At 38.3% G+C, this 25,299-nt stretch overlaps 1 protein-coding gene across 2 annotated transcripts in view; it reads right to left on the bottom strand.

Annotated features, from left to right (window-relative positions):
* The window catches only part of met (MET proto-oncogene, receptor tyrosine kinase), a 77,703-nt gene that overhangs the window by 36,464 nt on the left and 15,940 nt on the right, over positions 1–25,299 (bottom strand). For both annotated transcript variants that reach the window (XM_052123206.1, XM_052123207.1), the window contains exons 3-10: positions 17,613–17,804; positions 8,737–8,871; positions 8,322–8,501; positions 7,302–7,462; positions 6,393–6,495; positions 5,649–5,785; positions 5,328–5,492; positions 4,714–4,813 (exon numbers count right to left, since the gene is read on the bottom strand). In XM_052123206.1, coding sequence (XP_051979166.1) covers positions 4,714–4,813; positions 5,328–5,492; positions 5,649–5,785; positions 6,393–6,495; positions 7,302–7,462; positions 8,322–8,501; positions 8,737–8,871; positions 17,613–17,804 — 1,173 coding nt within the window. The remainder of the gene's footprint in view (positions 1–4,713; positions 4,814–5,327; positions 5,493–5,648; positions 5,786–6,392; positions 6,496–7,301; positions 7,463–8,321; positions 8,502–8,736; positions 8,872–17,612; positions 17,805–25,299) is intronic.

Genomic DNA, 25,299 nt, shown 5'->3' with positions numbered 1-25,299 from the left:
GGCAGTTTTTAATCAGATCTCTGCCTATCTCTCACAGAACAAGCTACTGGATGACAATTAGTCAGGCTTCAAAAGTGGACACTCCACCGAGACTGCCCTGCTGTCTGTCACGGAGTCGCTGAGACAGGCAAAACTGAATCCAGATCATCCGTTCTGATTCTGCTGGACCTTTCTGCAGCCTTTGACACAGTCAACCATCAGATCCTTCTCTCCACCCTTTCTACTCTGGGCATCAGAGGAACTGTGCTTGACTGGTTGTCCTCCTATCTCTCAGATAGGTCCTTCAAGGTAACCTAGAGAGGTGAGATATCTAAGCCACATCAGTTACTTACTGGGGTACCTCAGGGATCAGTGCTTGGGCCACTTCTCCATATAAACAACATTACTGGGACCCATCATTCAGTCACATGGTTTCTCTTACCACTGCTACGCTGACAACATGCAACTCTACTTGTCTTTTCAGCCCAATGACACCAGAGTGACTGCTCGAATCGCTGCCTGTCTGGCAGACATCTCGGCCTGGATGAAGGAACACCACCTGCAACTCAACTCCTTGTCTTTCCAGCCAACCCTGCTGTTAAACACAACATCACCGTGCAGCTGGGTTCAACTACAGTATTGCCTTCCAAAACGGTCAGAAATCAAGGGGTAACCATCGATAACAAGCTAAATTTCACAGACCACATCTCAAAGACTGCAAGATCATGTAGATTTACACTCTACAATATCAGGAAAATAAGACCTTTCCTCTCTGAACATGCCACATAACTGCTTGTTCAGTCACTAGACTGGACTACTGTAACTCTCTCATTGCAGGCCTTCCTGCATGTGCAACTAGACCTCTGCAAATGATCCAGAATGCAGCAGCACGTCTGGTCTTTAATGAACCAAAGAGAGTGCATGTTACACTACTCTTTGTCTCTCTCCACTGGCTGCCGGCTGATGCACGTATTACATTCAAGGCTCTGATGCTGCCATACAAAACAGTCACTGGGTCTGCTCCAGCATACCTAAAATCATTTATGCATATCTACACTCCCGCCAGAAGCCTGCAGTCGGCTAAGGAACATTGCCTTGTTGTACCAACACAAAGAGGCACAAAAACACTTTTCCGGACTCTCAGTTTCATCATACCACGTTGGTGGAAGGACCTTCCCAACTCCATCCGTGAAGCTGACTCACTCTCTGTCTTTAAAAAATGGCTAAAAACACATATTTTCCAAGAGCACTTAACCAGTCACTAAAAAAAAAAAAAATCAATTAAATCTATTTTGTATACTATTCTGATGATAGTGAAACTTTGTAGTATGGCACTTTTCGTACAAATGTCTCCTTAAGATGATTCTCTTATGTTTTCCTTTTTTGTAAGTCGCTTTGGATAAAAGCGTCTGCCAAATGAATAAATGGAAAATGTAAATGTACACAAGGGACAAGGAGTTGCACAAGGTTATGGTGTTTAAAATAGTTTTGAGAATGGCACACTTGGTTTTACTTGAGCTTGATGCATGTGCTCTCTGACTAGAGCACACATTGTTAGAGAGTATATGAGCAAGGATATTTTTGCAGCAAGTGACGAACGGCCTTTATCCTTGATCTCTGTTGAGCAATATCCTAAATGAAAAGCAAACACACAGCTTCACACTTTCAATCACATGAAAATACACAGCCTCCTATCCTAACCTTTGCAATTTATGGGATTGAACTATAGAAAGTCCATGCAAATGAACGCAGATCTTGTGTATTTGAATAGCGAAGAATTAACTCTGCATATTTAGAGAGCTAAGGCTAGTCAAATACTTGTAAAGCAGTTTGGCTTTGTGTGCCGCTTGATAAACACAATGTTTAATTGTTTACAATGGATCAAGTATCTCAAAGGGCTTAGGGGGATGGATAACAGCTGCTAAAGAAAGCAAGATGAGGGGAGACACTAAAAACATTTCAAATTGGTGTTTGAGGAATGGATACTCTCAGAAGGAATCTTATTACAGGATTTTGATGGGAAATTTTCTTGAAGGTGTTCTATAGTGCTAAATGGATGTTCACACTGGTGTTAACATAGACTTCACACTATCTGTCCAGAGCAAGAATAGAAAACATACAGTATCTATAGCTGAAAGGTGTTTGTGTACCCAAAAAGGAAATTCTGTTATTTATTCACCCTCACGTCTTTCAAAACATGTATGACTTTCTATTCTGTAGAACACAAAAAGAAGATGCAAGGCAAAATGTAAGAGACCAACAATCTCAGCCACCCTTCAATTTCATGGAAAAAGATTCAATAAAATTGAATGGTGACTGAGTATAATGTTCTGCCTAACATCTCCTTTTGTGTTCCATGGAAGAAAGAAAATCATATGGGTTTGAAACAACATGAGGGTGAATAAATGATGACAGAATTAAAATTTTGGGTGAACTATCTCTTTAAGGTTTGAAAATCTTCTTCAGGGTATCTCAACCAGTGGCTGGTGTTGCTTGGAAGCACCTTGTGCAAAAACATACTGTTTTAAAGCAGGGAGATGAGAAAGCCAGGTTTGGTGTGTATGATTAAGAGGGATCTGACATGGAAATGACCCCCTTTGAATTCCCAAAACAGGTGTTCCTCTTGCTAGAAACCCCTCTGTGGTGTCTGGAGCATGTTGGAGTGTCGTTATCACCACTCACCTCAAACAGGCAAGTACAAGACCAAGCAAAACTTGAACATGACCCTGGGTTTTGAACATAGCACCTTCCAGAAATCTTGGACAGGAAGATGCCATGCTCCTAATAAACAAACAAAAAAACGTAGGTTCTCTTCTGATTGTGGACAGTGCCAATGTTCAGTGGCAAGCTGCAGCCTGTGAAAAATGCTTTTCATGCTGGTGGGAAAGGCGAGATCGGCTGATCCCTGGATTTAGCAGAGATCTCAGAAGTAGATATTCAAGAAAGCTCTTGAGATTTCTTCCATTTTTCTCAGCCCCAAAATTTGCCTTGGTTCTTAACACTCCTTCATTCTGGCTGAAGAGCTTTTCCATGAATGATAACAAAAAGAATACAATGGTTAATGAGGATCCACTGCATCCTTCTTCTCGAGGAATATAAAAGCAATCAGTGTCTGCTTTTCTTTCGTTTCAGGCCTGTCAGCAGCTAGAAGGTGACTGCAGCCCCCAAGAAACCTGAGCTACTGACCGCATTTCTGTTTCCACTATCGTTGAACGAAGTTCTGCGCAATAGATGACAGCTCAACTCAGGTTACACAGCCATAGTCGGTATGATTGAGAAAAAGGCTGACAGAACACAGGAGGTTTTCAACCACACTGCTCCCCAATAAAACTGAGGGGGAAAAAAACAATCCTACTCTTGTGCTTTACAATTCAGGACAGTAATATGGTCCCATCCCCCACTGTTTATTGAGAAGAATTTACAGTCCAACAGCTGCAGAGCATCCTTAATCATTTGTAAGCCTGTTTTTCATGCAATCTCTGCTCATTTTGTGTACTTGATGCCTTATTAAGTGTAAATGTACTTGCTGGAACTCTTCTTTTAAGTAGCTACCAGCTAGACCAGCACCAAAACAGCACTAAACCAGCATGAAACAGCATGGATATACATGCTGGTATGATCTTTTTAGCAGCGTAGTTTCTGTAAGCATCACTACTCTGCTCTTTCAGTATCTTTGATTTAAAACACAGATTTGAGACAAATGAGATAATTAAGTGTCTTGTTACAATTTTGAGAAGGGCAGAATCTGCGAGAGTGAAAGGAAATAAAGAGACATTCACAATGAAGATGTGTGTTGAGTACAAGTCCTAGTCCAGGGATATGACAGGATTTGTATGCTTAAGATTAGATAGCTTTGTTTGCATGTAGCACTGCAAAACCCCACTCCGCATCCACAGATATCAGATAAGTGGAAACTGTGTGTAAATGAGTATTTGTCTGGGCCCATTGAGAGGGGAGCACTGTAGGTCAACCACAGCCCTCAAGAGATGAGATGTGGCTGCATTTTCAAATGGATGAAGAAAAACAAAATACATTAAATCAAAATAAAAAAACTATTTTTCAAATCAACCAATTGTTAAAAATGACATAATCCAAGTTAAGTGAGAATTGGGAATTGAGTTCTTTGGTGAAGCATTGAGACCTATTGAAATAACAGTTTCTAAAGCAATACGGCAAAAGAAGCCATGCGACAAAGCAGTTTCACCATGGTTCAAAGATTTTCTTAGGAACATCGTGAAACAGCATAAAAAGCAATGTGATATAAAACACCAATGTTCAATGAAGTTGCATTTCTTATAAATAGACATTAGAATAAACAATTTTGCTAAGTAATAAGCCAAATAATATAGTTAGCCTAAATGTAGTCTGTTTACAGATGCCAAGCAACATGGTAACTTTCCACATTGATATACGTAGAGTTTAACTAATGCACAGTCAGAGGTGTGCATTTGTTGTCACTTTACAATGGCTTTTAACATGGCTCATCCAATCAGAATTTACAGTTGGAACTATAAGCTTTCTTATAAACAATATAGCGGTTGCTTTGGAAGCCAGAATTGACCATCAAATGTGTATTTTCCATTTCGTCTTCACAAGTGCATTTCTGAAACTTTGTTTCCTTTATGTCTTAGGCCTGCTTTTCTGTTCAAATATGTTAATGATAATAACATGCTTGTGACATGGTAGGGGAGGAATTTGATGTGTCTGCATACTTTGTGGGCTGTGCGGACTCACCACTTGGAAGACTTTGCCCTCTGTGGCGGCGGTCAGAACCATCTGAGGTTGAAGGGCTGATTGGAGGTACATACCATTCACTGTCACTGTGCTTCCTCCACTGGAACCATGTGTGCAAAATAAGATAAACTTTCTGTTAAATGCAAATTCTTAGTTTTTTGTCATGTTACCTTCCAGTAATTCCAATGGCTAAATCAATCCCTTCTCGTTCCACCCTCAATCTATCCTACGATTTCTTAGCCATATCAAACAAATCACAAATCACACTTTATCCCATGAATCTACCTACACTTACCTTCTGTTAATTCTCTGTAAAGTCAAACCTTATTCTCTTTACCTTGTCTGAATTATTCACTCTAAATGAAGTCCTATTTTGCTTGTGAACTCTTAGGAGGGAAATCACTAAGAATAAAATGCGCCCTACCAATATCATTATTTACTCACGCTGTTTGTGTTCACTAAAATAATTATGCAAAGGTAATGATGCAATTGCACCCATGATATTAGAGGTGAATACAATTTCCACTGGACAGTCAGAGTTCTGAGTGCTAAGTACAGCATTGCTCCTCCACTGAAATCCAGAAAGAGTGACAGTGTGTGGCTGCGGTGCTTACCTGATAAAGGAATGCTTAGGCTGGACACTGGAGATATATGGGTCCTCATTATATGTATAGCTGAAGGGAGCTTCACGAATCACTCCATCGATGTGCAGGAGTACCTTGTGTTTAGACAGTGGTGGCTGAGGTGGAGTCCGACATGTCAACATTGTGGCTGATACACTGCGAAACAGCAAGAAGATTAGAAGAGGAAGACTTATTTTGCTTAAAAGAGTATTCCTGGTTCAGTCCAACAAATACTGTCGATTGAGCTTAACCTGATTTGAACCAGGATTATTCCTTTAATACACAGAGAAGTTAAGAGATGTCTACACCCACCTCTGTAGCACACAGGTAGCATTTCCCATGGTAACCAGTTGCAAATTTCCACTATCCAGGAATGAACCCCTTATAGTAAGCATCGTTCCTCCAGACTTGGGTCCAAACTCTGGGAAGATCTCTGTGATAACTGGGTTCTAGACAGATAAAAAAAGGAGATTCCATTTAACAAGTCACTGTGTCATGAAAGTAAAACTGGACCACACACGTCCGTATAATTTATACCATCTCCAGATCCGGTGGGACGAGTTTGTCCTCACCTGTCCTGACCGTGACAATACATTTTGTAGTTTGCTTTGTTCCTATTTTCAAGGCATGGCGCTGAGTAGCCCCACCCACAGTGAAATATCATTGGTTCAAAGTCATGCATCATATAGCTGTATATGAAACATCAAAAATACTCTTATTGTGCCTTATTCATAAAACATGACCAGAACAAATCAGTGTGAAAATTGTTAGTAAAATCATTCTTATGTTAATTGTCCCATTGAATTCATTGCATGAGTGAGGCCCATTGGCTCCAATTATGTTTGCTTTTAGTAAGGATTGAAAATGTACTTGATGCTGGAAACTGGTTAGGAAAAGGTGTCACCCTAACCCAACTCCAAATAAGTGCTAAAAAAAGAACATAATTACTTCAATTGTTTTTCAGTGTCCTTGTGCATTTTGAAAACCGCAGTACTGGAACAGTGTAAAACATAAATTCCTAAAACGTGTGTTGAAATACTGTGATTTATCTCTTACCACAAATGAGAAACCATCTTTCTTGGATTCTTCCTTGCCACTGCGCACCCTGACCGCAGAGTCAACGCTGGATGTGTTCACCTGATCGAGTCCACAGACCAACCTGACATACAACACATAGACATAAACATCTCCCACCACAAAAACAGCTAACAAGATGGTTGTAAACTAGTTGAGTAAGCAGGCTATTAGTCCATGCAAATTTAATGATAACCGTACTACCCAGCAGAAACTACACAGGAGCTATTCTCTAAGGGAATTTCTCCTCTCCCCTCACAATAGGAGGGTTGTAGACTGGTATGTCCGGGGGCACAAAGGCTCATGAGTTTTGAGTGTTCACCGTATGACAGTTTGACATGCAAGGCCAAGATGCACAATAGAGCACTTTTGCAGACCAATTTAATGTTCTGCAGAGTTGCAACATTAGCGCTATGTTGAGAATGTGATCTAGCGTCTCTCTGAAGTTATATTCACAGAGTATGCAAGAGGATTTTCTTATATTCACTTATTAAACCACATGAGAATGCAAGATACTGAACTACCAGTAAATTCAAATTGAAACACACAAGGTTTAGAATTTTAATGTATTGCTCGCCTGTCATTATTTACTCCTGTCAATTACTTTACACTGCATTTTAGTCCATTTAATGAAAGTGAATGGTAACTGAGGCTAACATTCTACCTAACATCTCCTTTTATTATCCATGGAAGCAAGTATGGGCAAGTATGAGAACATATGGGTTGGAAAAAAATTAAGGTGAGTAAATGAAGACAGAATTCAAATTGTTTAGTGAACTAAATGACAAATATAAATTTACAACTAACTTACAATATGAAAGAAAATGCACGTATCATTAATACCAAGAGAATCTGAAATAATCATCAGAAGTAAATGATTTATAAACGTACCGATTATTGCTACTGTCTTTCCTTTCCAATTTACACTTTATTCCAGCAACCGTCACCTCAATCAGCTTGGTATCAAAGCGATCTTTCTTATTAAAACCAAAGTTTTTGCCACAGATTGTCATATTGGTGTGGCCTCCAAGCGGAGCAGAGGAAGGAGAAACCTAGTGGGAAAAAAGTTGTGAGGTCAAATTGTGACAGTATTTTTCTTTCAAAGTTTACCCTCCTACTGTGTTTCAGTATGCCAAGTGATTCTCTCCACTCATGAGGTTGGTTACTATTGACAATAATTTGTTTTGGTGGCATGGACACTCTGAAGGTAGGGGGTCTTCCAGTAAAAAGTAATGGAGACAAAAAACAAGAACAAAACAACCTTCCCGTCTCCCTCTGTGCTTTAGTCTCTTGGGTTAAAAGTGCCCTTTAAGTTCGGCAACCAGCTGAGGTTGAGAACCTTAACTTATTAGGAAGGCACATAGACACAACCAATAAATTCAAGTCCATCCTTTCATTTTTTAAATTACGATTCCACTGTATTCATTAAATACTTGCTTGAGTTTGCCTAAAGCTCACATTCATTTGGCTCTAGATCATTAGGCATGATGTTATGGTGCCTATAGTGTTATGGTTTCCTCAAAAGGTAATTTAATTCCAAAACACTGCCTGTTTAGTCACTGACTGTCTAGGCAGCAAGCTCAACAGTAGTGTCAAACAAAAAGGATTTGATGACCAACACAAGATTTCATGATCTTCTTTGGGAGACTCATCACTTTTTGTAAGTCTCCTGTGTACTAAACCATAACCACTTCACTCAAAGAACGAGCTGCCAATTTTTGGTGTATGGTGTATTTGGTGTATTTGGTGTATCAGTGCTTACCACTGAGAATACTGCAAATCAGATAAGATCAATAAAGGTCAGAGTTTCATATTTGCTCCATTTGCTTAGAATGCACTTTTCTATTAGCTATTTGAATTTAGTTGCTTTAAACCATAGTAATTTTGTTTGCAGCAGGGTGGGGCAGTTACCGAGGTGATGAGGAGGGGGCAGGAGTCCTGGATCCAATAGAAGGGGGAGCACTGAGAATCTCTTGTACAGCGATCAGTGGTCTTACACCATCCACAGCCCATGAAAGCTGGAGCCAGAAGACAAGAACTACAGGACCACAACTGTTCACAGCCAGGGCCTATCAGAGGAACTTTAGAAACCTGAAGGCCACACACAAATATAATCATGACATATGCATATAATATTAGTGAACTGCTACAAATGCTTAAAAATACCCTTGCATTGAGGGCAAATTTGAGAGAAGTCCTCACTTACTGGTGTTCTTTCTCTCTCCTAGTCATACCCTGTTTACTCTATTCAATAAAACTTTTCAAAAAAATAAAAAATGCTTGGCTTATTTCCCTTAGACATTTTTAGAATAGTTGTGCCATTCACCTTGTTTCCTGTCACCAACAATAAGGAGCCATCCTGAGACTGTGGAGACAGCAGGGCCATCTCTGAGGACACAGGGAGCGTGTCCAAGCGGAAGTCCACATGTGGCTCTGTCTTGCCAAAGCGGGAAACCACCACCTGTTGAGGATGCCAGCAAAAATGTGTGGCCTTTCATATCAAAAACCTAATTGGTAAATGCAAGACCTTAATAGAGCATGTTTACTGCTCCAAAAAAAAACTCAATACAGCATGTTTACCATTTACTGGAAATAAGACTGCATTCCACATCGATGATTAAATGCTGGCATTGAATGATTTAAAACCTCTTGGCTCTTGTGTAAGCTGTTTATAGAGGTCACTATTCCCATTTTAAGGTAGGTCAAGAGTAAATCAAATGCTTCACATACTATAGGTCTCATTGTTCTTCTTCTTTTTTGTTTCGCGAGTAAATCTCACAAAACAATGGGTTAAATTTCAACCCAAAATCAAAAATAATATTAATAATAAACAATATAGGGGGAAAAAACACATTAATAAGTCTGTTTTGCATTAACAAAATAAAGCTTATTGTATTGATTTGTGATTTTATTTGTGGTAATTAGTTAACCCTAAAAAGGGTTTGCATCCTGGAGATTCCTTTTTGTATCTAAGAGGCTGGAGAGTGGAGCAATGAGTGAGTCTGACAAATTTTTGTGAAAAATATGGAAAAGGGGGTCCCTTCAAATACTGAGAACATGTGACTTTGTATGTGAAGTCTGACATCAACTCACAATCTTTTTCCAAAAGTAAAAAGCCAGCAATTTTTAAGAAGGCAACTGACATTGAGACAACACTCAGGGTTTTTCCTGCACTGAAAATGTTTTGGCGGCCGCTGAAGCACAATAACGGGCCACCAAAGCAAATTATGACATAAATCGCTGAAAGCAATATGAATAACTGCTAAATACAGTGTGCTTCTCATGTGGTACATGGATGTGCATTGGGTGATTGAAGACTGGTATCACTTAAATGCCGCACGATCCACTGACAATCTCTCATGCAAGGGGGAGCTAATATTTTTTATTTATTAGCCAATTAATTGTTTTGCTCTTGAGTTATTTGGGACCATGTGCTACTGCTGTTTGGCAACCATTTTGGAAGCACCAAAACTTCACTGTTTTTGAAGACCTAAAAAAAAAAAGCAATCTTTTTGGAGTAAGATGAACGAACTGGATGATCATTGATTATACCATCTTGTAAATGCCTGTGTCTCTTTAAATGCAAATGAGCTGCTGCTCCCCGCCCCGATATAGCTCTGGTCTCTGTGAATACAATCAGAGACAATGGTAACTTTAGCTGCATTAGCCGTGGAATCACCGGAAAGGTGATTTGCAAACATTCACAAAATATAAATTGTGATGCTTACATCTTCAGGATATAAAGCTGGAACACGAACAGTTGGTTCTGATCCATGCTTGAGAATAATTTTTTTTGAAAATCCTGCTTTATTTTGACACTCATTCACAAAGCAGTATGGTGTAAAATGATTTGCACAAACACAAATTTTTGTATGTTTTAGGGCACATTTCCTTCAAAAACAAAACTTGTTCACTGCATCTTCAGATTGGCTCTGATGCCGGGAGTACATGAAGACTCTTATGTTCACTTTTCTAGCCAACAACAGAACACTTATGAAGCTTACAAAGATGAGACATTATTCTTCTCACTGTATCTGCTCCAGTGTGGAAAAAAATGTCAGACTGTGTAGATCACTCAGGGGAGGATCTATGATAATAGGGTGGAGTCCGTCACAGTCGTGGGCGAGGCCTGCTCTAACGTGACGTCACTTTAGCGCAGAAACTAAAACCATACATTTTGACACACAGTTTTTGATTAATAGAAATATAAGAAAGAGGAGTGGGTGGACTTTAAACAATGTAGGGTGGTTGTGTACACACACTGCCGACTCACAATTTTGAATAATAGGTCCCCTTTAATGCAAATAATTTCTATTTTTTATAATGATTTTGGGGTGATATATGACCCAGTTCTTGACAGGTTTCTTCAAAAATCCCACTAATAACAATAACGCCACTTTCAAAACCTGTTTAATCTTATTCTTCAAGAAGAAGAAAAAAGAGAGAGAAAAAACCCATTCTACATGAGTTACTACAACTTTTAAATCCCTCTTATTTATTTTCCTCAAGTGACAGGTTATAAAATATTAAATTACAGATCATGCCTGGAACTTTCCTTGGGAAAAAAATAAATCAAAGGAGAGTGGAATCCAGAGACAGTCATTGTAAAGGGACAACCTCTGCTTGCTATGGATACTGTAATAACTGGTGTCTCAGATTTTCACAGCAAAAGATGACAGATTGAACTGCGATGACTGCAGCTGAAGCCAGGGAGTGGGAACAGACAAAAGCTCAGGCCCGTAGGCAAGTGCAGACGTAAAGACCTCTGTCTATCTGACATGTTGGGAGGTGTCAGAACAGTGGCTCCATCCACACACCTGGATTAACATTTATCATGTGTACATTGCAATTACAGACCTCCAAGACAGCCCATGTGTGAATAGGGCTTGTGCTCCATTAGTGATCAGAGGATCACAACATTAATAGCCCTGGGCTTTAAGCGTGAGGCATCTGGTGTATGATGGAAGAAGGATTATGTCATTACTGTGGTTTTAGTGATTTTGGGTTAGCGTGCGTGAGATATCTCCATCTCACTTCCAATCGTGCACTAATGTGACTCCTTTTGCGGTCATGATTTAAAAATTTCAAGAGTGACAGACCATTCTACAAAACCTTAATCTTGAGTAATTATTTTTTATAAAAGGCAGTTATTCTAGTTCACCAAAATATCTGACAAGTTAAAAATGTACAGAAGTCTCTCTCAATGTATTATAGGAGGGAATTCTACTGAACACATACAGTGTATCTTTCATAGACACTGAAGTATATTCTGATGGAAATATTTGTGCATGATAATAAAGTTAATTCAAAATGCTGCCATTTTCTATTATCTTTTTTAACTAACTGATTATTTCAATTTGTAAACCTTTACTATTTTGGGAACATTTCCCACTTAGACCAGCCAAATACCAACTTTAAACAACTTCAATTGTGCAATAATTTTATTTACTTATTATATACCTTTTTAAAATGTATTTAAAGCATGTAAATGTATACATATATAGCCTTTTTATTGATTCTACAACGTATCATATATATATATATTGTATACTCTCATGGAAAGAAATTGGTACTTTTATTCACCAAAGTGGCATTCAACCGATCACAATGTATATTTAGGACAATAATTTCGTGAAAATTTACTATTACAATTTGAAAACAATTTTCAGATCTCTTTATTATTATTAACCTTTATTTAACCAAGAAGTCCCTTGAGATTAAATCTCTTTTTTTAGGGAGACCTGGCCAAGAAAGCACACCAAACAAGGTAAAAAAGTTATAAGATCAACACAACAAAAACAGAAATATAACAAAAATAAGACATATTAATGAAAACAATGGACTACAATTACAGAATCCAGCTTCTGCATAGCAAATGCACTCTTCAGTCATACAATTTTTATCAAATATTTGAATTCACCCAAGGTAACAAAGTGATTTAGATCTAATTTGTTCTGGAGGGAAATCCATGACCAAGGCGCAAAATAATAAAAACCTGTTTTACCCAGATTAGGACAAATCCAGGGTACCCTGTAGAGTAGCCATCTAGAGGAGCGAGAATCATAACAGCTATTGATGAGTGACAAAAGATTGCACAAATAAGGAGGTAGTTTCCCAGTATGGCTTTACAAATAAAAAAAATACCAGTGATGCTGTCTCCTTAAGCATAATGAAGGCTAAGAGACCAAATTATAAATTACACAATGATGTCTACTAGACAATGAATTGCTTATAAAACAAAGAGAATAATGATACACAGAGTCTAGATGGTGAAGTATAGAGAAAGTTCTATGCATGTAAATAATATCTCCATAATCTAGAACACTTATGAATATAGCCTGCACAAGCTTTTTCCTAGCTGCTACATTAAGGCAGGCCCTATTTCGATAATAAAAAACCAGCCTAACCTTCAGCTTCTTCACTAGGTGTACAATATGTACTCTAAAAGAGAGTCTATCATCCACCCAGATACCCAAGTACTTATAAGATGTTACTTTTTCAACTGAGTCCCCTCCTGAAGTATAAATGCCAACAATATCTGAGGTCTGGGAGATGGCCCAAGAAAATATCATACATTTGGTTTTCTTAGCATAAAGTACCAGCTTAAGATCGTACAATGAAACTTGTAGCTTTTAAAAAGCAAGCTGAAGAACAACAACAGCCTGATTCAGAGAAGAGGCAACTGAGTAAACTATCGTATCGTCTGCATAAAGATGCACTTTAGCTGTAGACATGTTCCTCCCAAAGTTGTTTATAAAAATAGAAAATAACAAAGGGGCTAAAACTGAACCTTGGGGGACACCCTTAGAGATTTCCAAAAAGCTTGACTTATGTCCATCAGTGTATATACACTGGGTTCTATCTGCAAGGTAGTTCTTAAAACACTCCATAGCCTTGTCTCCCTACCCGACATCACTGAGTCTGTCTAACAGCAGCTCATGGTCAACAGAATCAACTGCCTTCGAAAGATCAACAAATAGAGCAGTGCAATGCTGTTTTCTGTCCAAGGCATTGATAATGTAATTAGTTACCAACATAGTGGCAGATATGGTACTATGACCAGATCTAAAATCAGACTGTCTTTCACTTCAAATATTATTGTTAGCCAAGAATTGTTTCAATTGAGATATTTTAGAATCTTGGCAAGATTAGAGAGTTTGGATACCGGGCGATAGTTGTTTAAATTCGAAGGGTCCCCACCCTTCGGTAAAGGAAGCACGTAGGCTGCTTTCCAGGTTTTAGGGATGTATTAGTCCGGAGACCTAGAGTGGAACTGAGACATGAAAATGAATATATCTGTTTCCAGAATTTAGTAGGATTGGTTAAATTTTCCAAAATAGATTTTAAGTAATTTTCTGACTTTGATGTTTTAGTCAGACTTGTATATTTTTTTCTCAGGACTCTAAAGGAAGTCCAATCAGCAAGGGAGTTGGAAGCAATGGTTGTCCCTCCCAGAGATCCTACATTTCTTTATAGGGGAATGCTTATTACAAATCGACATGAAAGAATTGTAAAAATGTTCCCATGCACACTCCACACCGTGGATTAAACTGACTCTACCAATATCACTATAGTATAAATCATACAGAAATGCTTGTTCTTCAAATCTTTTAAAATACCTTTTAAAAACATAACAAAGTTTTAACTTGGGTACATTTAAGGTTCTTACACAGGCAATGGCACAATGCTCACTGACATCATTACAGAATACTGCTGTTGAGGTATATTTGTGAGGCACTTTTGTAATAATGAGATCCAGTAGAGTGGATTTATTTAGATCATTTGGGTTGAGCCTAGTAGGAGCATTAATAAATCGCATGAGATTGAAAGAATCACACAGTTCCTTAATGCAGTCAGAAGCAGAGGAAAGACAATCCCAATTTATATCACCCATGAGAATTAATTCAAAGTCAATTAGACTGTGTAAGGCATCAGAAAGAGAAGAGAGGGCTTCTTTTGTCACTGACGGTGGTCTATAACAGTCAACGACAGAAAAGTGAAGATATTTAGATATATTCACTTTAACAGCAAGCAGTTCAAACTGTCTGGCTCTAGTTATAGACTTGGATATGGAGCTACAAAATTTTGATTGAACATAAATCGCCACTCCTCCACCTTTACCAACTCTATCAGATCTATAAACATTGTAACCATCAATTGCAATCACATTATCAGGTATTGATTTCTTTAACCAAGTTTCTGATAAAACCATAATATCCATATCCATTGTAACAACCCAAAGATTTATCATGTCCATTTTTGGAAGAATACATAACATTCAAATTCACAAGGCCAAAACCAGATCTATTATTAAGGTTTGCCGGCATAAGTATATTTGACATAGGTCCAGGGTTTGCAGCAACATAACAATACTTTAATTTCCCAGTATTGGTAATATAATCAGTGTCTCTGGCAATAAAATGCAAAAAGACCTTTGGCATAGCAAGAACGTCATTCAAAGCTTTCAAAGATTGTAGGTACAGCAGAATGCTCACTTGTGTTTGGGAGTTATAAAGCTTTTGCTGTTGCGTGAGGTGCATTTCTAGACGGTGATGATTAAGTAAATCTCTGGTCAAGGAATTTATAAAGACTTAGAGAGTGAGACGATGAATATCCACTCACCATATCCAGTCCAGCATGATCAAAGACACACATCTTAATTAATAGAAAACCAAGCACATACATAATGCCTGTGTATAAAACCACAGAGCATAGCGAGACAAATGCTCAGATGGCTTTGTTGTAACCAACTGTTGGCCTCAGGATCAAGAGTTGTTAACAAAGCACATGGAGTAGCAATGCAGGATCCACCGAGTCAGACTCATGGGTCTATACAGGGTCTCACAAAATAGAAGAATATCCAGGAATATCCAGTTACATTCAGCCTTGTGTGGTCACTGATAAATTAATAGCAATACAGTAGGCAGGCTGGGTGATTTACATAAGCCATGTCACTGCCAGCTCACTAGGTCTTCTAGAACCAAGCAGCACCAGAAATACATTTCACTCACATTTGAATTGTTGAGAAAAAAAGAGTCCACTAAACACTAGATGTAAAATGTCACTATCCTAATAGTATATATATATATATATATATATATATATATATATATATATATATATATATATATATATATATATATATATATATATATATATATACATACATACTATATATATATATATATATATATATATATATATACATGTTGTAAAATCATTAAATAAAGAAAGAACATTTTGTCATTAACTCATAACCCTTTGTCATAGCCTATATGACTGTCTGTCTTTGAGCACAAAAGTAGACATTATGCTTTTTTTGTTCCATGGACATAAGTGATTTTTTTTGTGAACTGACCCTTTGAAAAGGGATAAAATTGGATGTGACTAGGGTCTTGAACAGTCAACAGAACAGTTGAGTGGTCCTCAGTTAATGGAGACTTGGTGTTGGGCAAATGTGATGTGATACATTCACAATTCCAAAGCTGAACTAAAACTTGGCAAGTCTCTTGTGGACCAGAAAGTTTCCAATAGCATTAAGCCATAAAAAGATTTTGAGCCCCAGAAGCGACCGAGCTAAGCCAGGCTTAATTAAGCCTAGGCATGGCTGAAAATGGCTACAAATGGACTCATTATTGAGGGAGGAATGTTACGCACTCTGGGGAAAATACGTACAGCCGAGGCCTAATAACCGTGTGAATTACAGCTTATTGTGTATGTAAGGGAAGTCCTGCTCACAAACACAAGCCAAGGTGCTGAGTTTTTCTCACCAAGAGTGTGACAGAGTGGGAGCACTTCCTCATACAGAATAAGGACCACTGGGACTGTTATTGCCCTGCCACCAACCCCAACCCCCTCTTCCCTCACTTTTGAAAAAATTAGTGGGGCTCTTAGAACTTTCATTCACACAATTAACCTTGTTACTCTGCACACATCTCACTTACATTCCATATTTAATTCAACTCTGTGTGCCTTTTCTGCATTCTCATTGTCAAGGTCCCACACACTCACCCGCTCTCTTTGTCTTCAAAAAACCCTCCTCTCTTTCTCAAATGGGACAGCTGGACTAGCACTCACCATTTACCAGGCCTCAACATCCAGACAAAAGAGGCGAGAAGAAGTTGAGAAGAAAAATGTAAAAAGGGAAAAGAGAGAGAGAGGGGACGACAGCTGCAGCCGTTCCAAGAAAATGCCAAGCGAGGATGTGTCATCGAAGCCCAGTGCTTACTATTAACGCTTACTATTAAAGCACTCCGCCATGCTTCCGTGCAGCTGTCACCCTTTCTCTCACCACCCATTTCTCAAACATTTTCTTGTGTTATCTACAAAACAAGAATAGAAGGTTCTGGCAGGGTGCATGGCATTCTCTACCTAAGACTTCCGTGAACAAATATGCCCATATTTCTGATGCAGATGCAGGAGAGATTCAATATCTGGTCTGTGCTATTCCTGCGATTTCTGAAAAATGTGCATGTTGAGAAAACATTAATAGGCGAAAGTTGAAATGTTTAACCTTGTGTGCATTTTAGATGTGAGAGCCATTGCAGTGGTGCTCAGGGGTCAAAGGTGACAAAAGAGCAAACATGAAAGGACCAATTTCCCAACCTGCCATTGGCACCTGCATTTTCTTTTTTCAGAGACGTTTTCACTTGTCACGTACAGACATCCTGCCTTTACATGCACAATAAAACAGGGAACACAGCGCTGGGAACAACAGGACTTTGACAAAAAAATTTGGTTTACTTTTAGATTCTGACAACTGCAAATGAATTGCTATTTCTTTCTTTTTTGGAAAGTGGTCAGCCATACCTATCTAGTGTGACTCATAGGGATGGAAGCAGTTTAACTGTTCATACCTGTTCGATATAATGCCTGGATTAGGAAGTCAGCATTTAAGTAAAAGTTCAGCATTATGAGGAATTGTCCACCCAAAATGAACATTCCATCATCATTTACTCACCCTCATGTTGTTCCCATTTCATATTATTACATTTTTTCCATAGAACACAAAAGGACATGTTAGGTAGAATGTTACAATTCACTTTCATTGTATAGAAAACAATATGGAACATATTAGAGGTGAGTAAAAGATGACATCATTTTCATTTTGGGCTGAAATTTAACAGCTTTAAAGGGAACCAAGTGGCTTTCAATACACATTGTGAAACTAAAACTAAACCTTGCATTTTATTGATGTCTCACCTGAATGACCCGCCCTTCAGCTGTGCCTAGGCTGACCACTGTGTGATTTTGAATCGGTACAACAGCTATGGAATTGAGAAGAACATTCCGGAACCGTCCGTGGAAGTAGTCCCGACGTGGGTTGGTGCTCGTAACCTCGAGCCGGTAGCCCTTTTCATGTTTACCACAGCCAAAGGAATCTCCCACAAAGCTCTGGTAACAAAAACAGAAACATTGTATTTTGTTAACACACCCTATTCCTTTTGGTGGCACATAAGAAGAATGATAAGTGGATGCATTCTGCAACTCAGCTATTTTCTGCCAATGTTTTTTTTTGCCTCAAGTCCAGCATAACAAATGCAATTTGATGGTGAGATGCTTGTGGAAAGGAGTGACATAGCCCCCAATCAGTAAAGCTCTATCTAAGCTCGGCATCTACTGTTTCATCCCCACCAGTGCTGTTGCACATCTTCTCTCATGGTGCTTCGATTATTTTTGCTGCATTCTAATGGCTGTGCTCACAGATGGCAGGAAATCATGGGAAACTGCAAGGAAAGCTGGGCTTGCTGTTGCTCTGTTAGAGCTCTGATTGAGGCCAGCTATGTTTGGCTGGGATTTCTACAACCTGTGGAGTTTTGTGGCTATATTTTAGTTTTGGAGGTTTCAGATAGGCTTTATAGTTTCTGAGATTAAATGGTCATATTCTATTTTTTTTCTGTTATTAATAACGTTAGAATGTCTACTTATAATGTTAGAAGCTATTTTGCTACTGTACCTTTAAGACCTTTGTTCTAATTTGCTAACCTCCGTATACACGCAGTGTCAAAACCAATATTGGTTTAAAACCGAAGAAATATTTGGAAATAACAAGCGTAAATCTTATTGGATTAAATGCCTCCATCAGCCTGTTACCAAATGCTGAGATGATTTAATATTTAAACACAACAGAGTCTTGTGAAAGGAATGCATACATGGACTTAAGATAATTTATCCTTTAATTTCTTTTAAAAACCACTAATTACCACAAATGTATTATATAATTTTAATGAGTATCTTTTATTACTCTATTTTAAGTCTCACAAACCTTAAGTACACAGAAGAAAGTACAGATATGACAAAACAAATGACTTTCAATACGTTATTAATTCACAAAAAAATAAAAAAGACTACTTAGAGTTATTCATCTGGAAAATTATCTCCACTGGATGCTCTATATGATTTGTGGTGTAGATTCAAAAGAACAGGCCCATAAGAGTCATTCATTTGGGAATCGGAGAGTCAAGCTGTATGTAGATACCCCCTGGACAACTGGATTAGAGCAATGACACGTTAGGGGGGATGCCAGAAGGACTGCTGCTGGAGCAAAGTAAGCAGCAGCGTATATATTCGTGAAATTATAAATTGACAGAATTTGATGAACTAGCTCCTCCCGGATTTCCGTTTAGAACTCCATTTTGTGCTGCTGATGTAATAACAATATTGCAGTTCCACTAAATAACAGAGAAGGAAACACTGTCAGTGTATTTTAGCATGTTGTCCTGTCCAGTTGCAAGAATAACCTTTGAGAACTGTTAACAGAACCAAAAGTCATGAAAATCATTCAGTTCCAGTATTTAAAAAAATAAATAATGGAACCAGTACTGAATTAGAACACTTTCTCGGTTCCCAACCCTAGAAAGTTCATTAAAATAGAACATTGAACTCTTTTTATTTCAGAAGTGCTGTTTTCCATGATATGACTACTATAAGAAATTGTTTTGAATACAAGCTACATCATGGTTTAGTCAAGTTAGAGTTTACTTTAGAGGACTCAAAGTCAACTGCAATCAAAGACAAAGAAACGGGGCACCTGAGGGCTACACATTGGTAAACTCAAAGGGTCACCGACCCTAACATGAAAAGTAAAGAAGCCATTAATAATTAATGAAACCAGACCCTGGCACCACAGACCATGACTAAAATGCCCGTTGGAGTACAGAGAAGAGGCAGTTAATGATTCACACTGTGCTCACTCCAGCTCTGTTCAAATGGTATATTGTTACACTGTATGGTGATATATAATGACAGAATTCTCATTTTATGGTTGAACTATCCCTTTATAAAATAAAAGTGGTGCCAAACTTACAACTTAGGTTTGTTGCACTTTTTAACAACTTGAATGTAAATACTGATGAAATTGAAACTCTGAAAACTTAAAAAAAAGATAGAAATGAGGGAAATGATTGTGACCAGTAAAATGGATGAAACAAACATATTGTTGTAAATGTGATAATTATAAATAATGATAAAAACAGTTTATACTGTGTTCCAGGCAGGTGCAAAAGTAAAGAAGAACAAAATGTGTTTTATTAACACTTACATTTCACTCACTCTCTCTCCCATCTGCTCTTTATCCTTCTTTTATTGCAGAGTGAGTCAGTGGCATGGCTGTGGTTGCAGCTTCATTTTGAGGGCATGTCTTAAAGGGGAGCTTTGAAGATGTAGAGAACAATACAGGTTGACGATAAATCAGGCAGAATGAGCGCTGGGCCCTGCTCTCATTACAGGGCAGAGTGGGCTGGCTCAGAGGCACAGAATCTCTATACACAGCCAGGTGAAAAAAACAAGGCGATGGGGAGAGGTATTACAGGGCAGCTTATCCCATCCCCTGAAGGTAGAAGAGGGCTGCTGCACCAGCCAGACAGAGCCTACTGAGGGAGTGATAGAACAAGAAAAGCCACGAGAGAGAGACACATGTAGCATGAAGCACTAGGGGAGACGGCCAGGGATTTCATCACCTGTGAACAAGCCTGCCTTTGATGTGTCTTCGGCTTGAGCAAGTTTGTTTTGCTAGGTTACATAAGCCCACCATGATCCATCATAACAGCCTGGCTGCCATGCACTTTCAATTGGACTAGTGTAAGCATTCGTAAGAAAGAACCATGGTTTGGACTTGATTCAGTGGCTCACTCTGAAGTCTGGCCTATCACCAACTGAGAATACCCCTGGGAGTGAACGGCTGTTTAAAGAGGGAAAAAAAGCAGTTGGGGGTATTTTCATAGTTTCGTTCTGTGCTTATAATGAAAAATAGCAAAAAAAGAAAGAACTGTTAGGAAGCAAAAAGGGTGTGCATGCCACTGCTTAGCACAGTGTATTGTAAGGATCAAGGGTAGAAAATTAAAAACCTAGGCAGTGTTTTGACAAGCTTCGGTTGCTGTGATCTTGAGGCCTCTTCATTGGCCTGGAGTCTATCATGCAAGGTTTGTTGTTATCAAAGAGGTCAAGGTTTTGTCTTTGAGAAGGGTATTGTTATGGGTAGTTTATGCAGAACCACCTTTCTCAAAAATGTTTAGCGTACTGTTTTTCTACAGGCTTGGTTTATGTTTTTCCCAAAATTTCTAGAAATTTCCAGAATTATCAACTGTAACTACTCCTACGACTTTCAAGCTACATCCACCAAACTTGGCACAGACCTTCAAACTGTCCAGATTTGAGTTTCTATGACTTTTCTAACTAATCAGAATTATTTAAATGGTTTTCGTTCAGCAGTCAGTTAAAACTTGTTTAAATTTCTTTTTTCTAGTTAGACCTTTGATAATAGGGCAAAAATAATATTCTTGATAATAATTTTTGTATTGTTTTCCTGTAAAAATATCTAAAAATTCTTAAAACAAGATAAATTTGATTTATCTTGTTTTAGAAAGAACATTGCATAAGATATTTAGGTTTTTCAGAGAATGTATTTTTAACATGTGTATTTTGTTTTACTGTACTGTTTATAGTCAAAACAAGTGAAAAAAATATACCAGTGCTGAAGAAGTAATCCAAAGTATTTAGAATACATTACTAACCTTGAGTAATTGAATGGAATATGTTACAAATGACATTTTACAGCATGTATTCTGTAATCTGTAGTGGAATACATTTAACCATGTGTATATATATATATATATATATAAAGTACTGTGCAAAAGCATTTGTCTTAAGATGGTTATTTATATCTTCAGCTCTAGTGTGTCAATAGGAAATGTAAATGTTAGAGGATAGAAGAAATAAATAGAAGAACTGTGGTGAATTCTCCAAGAAGCTTGGAGCATCATATGTGCCAACAACAAAGAAAAACTGTGTCCAGGTGTAACTAGGAGAATTGGTGCTGTTTTAAAGGCAAAGGTGGTCACACCGAATATTGATTTAGCTTTTGTATGTTTACTGGACTTTGTATGGCATTAAGTGATAAATGAAAACAATTTTTGTTATTTTTGAAGATATCCTTACTATGCAATATTTTTCAGAAGTGCCTAAAACGTTTGTACAGTACTGTATATACAGATGTACAAAAACAAATCTGTTATATACAGATGCGAGGAAATTTATGGCAGAAGAGGTAGTGTATGTTGGATAAATATAAATATACTAAGCTATGTATTGCACATAATTATTGCTCAGTGGAGCAGTTTTAACTGTTTATGAGATGGATAGCCTAAGGGAAAAAACTGTTCCTGTGCATGACGTTCTGGTGCTCAGAGCTCTGAACCATTGGCCAGAAGGCAAAAGGTAGTGGGCAGTGAAATTTCCAACACTTTTCCTCACTCTGGAAGTGTATAGTTCTTGAAGGGAGGGCAGGGAACAACCAATAATCCACTCAGTAGCTGAACAGTCCTTTGAAGTCTTCTGATGTCCGATTTCGTTGCTGAACCAAACCACACAATTATTTAAGTGCAGAGGAGAGACGGGTGAATAAATGATGGTTACCTGCTTACCATGACCTCACGGGTTAGTGTATTTTGAGCATGAATCCAGAGAATGCAGGAAAATATCCTTCGGCACTGTGCTATTACAGCAGTGAAAAAGAAGAATGCTGGAATGGTAAGGCTAGTGCATAGCTCTTTGACACATTAAACACCCCTTATTGTGACCAGCACAATGCAGAGGTGATAGGGTTACTACACCCCACCTTTGGTGCTTTACAGCTTTGTGACCGTTGGCGTCACCTCCAAGAGGCCTTATCTGTGTGTAAGGAGATCTGTATGGCCAAATTTCCCCTTCACACACTTTCTGTTAACCCGAGGGCCCTGGTGTAGCCACATACAGAGCTTTGAGCTCCTCAAGATTTCTGGAACAGCGTCGCTCCACACTGCCACCCCTCAGCTGCTCCTTGATGAAAATAATGACTTTTGCCCTAACACAGCCTTCATTGCCTTAGTGCATGTTTATATGTCTGTGATATAGAAACTGCTTATAGTGTGCTCCACCTGTGCATTTATACAGCACGTCACGAAGCAACCTGATTCTTACGTTTGTGGGGGTCTCTTGGATTACTGGGTCAAGAAGGTCAGTAGTCTGGGGTGAATTAGGGAAGCTGACAGTAATGTGGATTTAGAGTCTGGCAGTCAGCATGCAGTGGGTCAGGTCATGGTCTGATGGTTTGTAAAAAAATAAAATAAAAAAAAACACTGTACACTGTCAAAGTCACACCTTGCTTTTAACCAGCTTTAATGTTCAAAGTTTTCTGGGACTCTTGCCTCATGTGATCACATTAAAGGAATAGTTCACCCCAAAACTAACATTTTGTCATTATTTACATGTCTCAATGGACCATTACAAAATAACAAAACAAAAAATACAGTAAAAGTGATCAACATGAAGCAATATGAATTTAAGTCACTATTCACTCACACATCAAACTTTCTCACATTCTCTCCTTCTCTCTCCCCCTTGACTCCCTCTCTCAATCCAGCAGTCAAGTGATCTGTCAGCAGGGAGCTTTGCTCCTTACTAGGGTTTCAACCGATCATATGTTTGCTAAAAACTTAATCAATTTATTCAACTGCTCACAGTTAAATCCCTGCTTGTCTTGAAATTTGACTAAACTTGTTGCTGTGTGTTATGAGATGATTGCTCAAAAAGCACTGTGATTAATATGCTTGGACCAAACTAGTGCTGCACGATTAATCATATCGCAATCGCAATCATGATGTCAGCCTGTGCGATTATATGACGGCAAATGCTGCGATTTTATTAAATAAATAAGTGCATGTGTGGACGTGACAGCCCATTCTCTTTGAGAGCTGTTTGCCCATTTTCTACATCACTAATAAAGATGACCAGTCAGTCTCAGTTTAGGGAGTGGCACGTGTGGTCATGTCATGTGAGTTTCCTGTGTTCAGCGTGGAATCAGGTGAAGATGGATGCCGAGCAGACCGACACTGAACTGGTGGCCAGAAAAAAATAACACAGAAACACAGATCACGGCTTGGCGATATGTCTTTATTTCATCAATAATTAAAGTTAATATAATACGGGAGCGTGACATGCAAATAATCACAAACTCCAAAACTGTCATTCTCTGTGCGGTCAGAGCTGCTTCAACCAGTCGCGGAAGAGACCCAATCAGAGCGGGAGTTGAGACAGGAAGAGGCTGATGCACACTCTAACACAGAGACGCTCGTCTCTCACCCCCACTGTCTCCCGCTTGCAACGTGTAGCATCATTGATGAGATCATAATAAGATCAATCTTATGTGAAAAATAACATTAAAATGACAACAACAATAAAATGTGTGTGTATGTATATATACACAACAACCACAACAGTTTTAGTGGTTTGATTGAGTGAACCACACTTTTATATCCAGTTTCCTTTTCAAAAGAGTTTATAGAAAGTACGTTACATCCTGCTTAAATGTCCCTGTTTGTTTGGACAATCTTATTTTCGTGAAAATTTGTATGTTCTTATTTATTGTTCTATTTTATTTAGGTGTAATATTGAGAAATTAACAAGTTTGCAGTAATGCAAAGATATTATTTAATTTTGAAAAAATATTTTAATTTGAAAACACTGTGCATAAATAGTTGTTAGTTTGTATGTTTGAGTTGAAAAATACACATTTCAGCATTATCAGTTATCTATTTGTGCATTTTCCTTGATAACCAAGCATGTTGACTCATGATACCATTTGTTTATTATATCGCAATCGCATATCCCAATATTAACCTCAATAACTGCAATATTACATTTTACCCAAATCGTGCAGCCCTAGACCAAACAAGTGATACAAAATATATTTCTGGCCCAAGTCATTTATCAAATTGGAATTGGAATTAATTGCAATTAATCAAAGAGATTTGTTAGAACAACAAAGCAGGAACAATAACTTTCCATAGTTGCTATGCAGTTTAATTAGCCATAAATCACAGTTTAGGCCAATAGTGATTGGTGGTGGTGTAGTGGTCTAAGCACATAACTGGTAATCTGGTAATCAGAAGGACACTGGTTTGAACCCCACAGCCACCACCATTGTGTCCTTGAGCAAGGCACTTAACTCCAGGTTGCTCCAGGGGGATTGTCCCTGTAATAAGGGCTCTGTAAGTCCCTTTGGATAAAAAAGCGTCTGCCAAATGCATAAATGTAAATACCACATGAGTTAACACCAACAAAAATAGTAACAAGCTAAATGTACTAAAAGTCTTAGGGGCCATTCACAAGTTTTCAATTGTTTTCCTTTGTCAACATGGCTAGATGGACATATTTGACTGTTGTGCCATGTCCCTCTGTTTTTCAGCATCTTCTGCAGGAGTGCTATGCATTTTAGACTCAGTGTTAAGTTAAGAAGAACTTCAACTGTTAGAAACGCATCTCGTGATACCTGCGTTCTGCCCCATTTGTCAAGTCAAGTGGTTTTGCATCTTCTTTTATTAGTGCAAGGACACGTTCTACATAAACGACCCCT

Source organism: Xyrauchen texanus, chromosome 49, assembly GCF_025860055.1.
Source record: "Xyrauchen texanus isolate HMW12.3.18 chromosome 49, RBS_HiC_50CHRs, whole genome shotgun sequence".
Lineage (NCBI taxonomy): Eukaryota > Metazoa > Chordata > Actinopteri > Cypriniformes > Catostomidae > Xyrauchen > Xyrauchen texanus.
The sequence above is the reverse complement of the archived record's forward strand: the minus strand, read 5'-3'. Positions and strand labels throughout refer to the sequence as shown.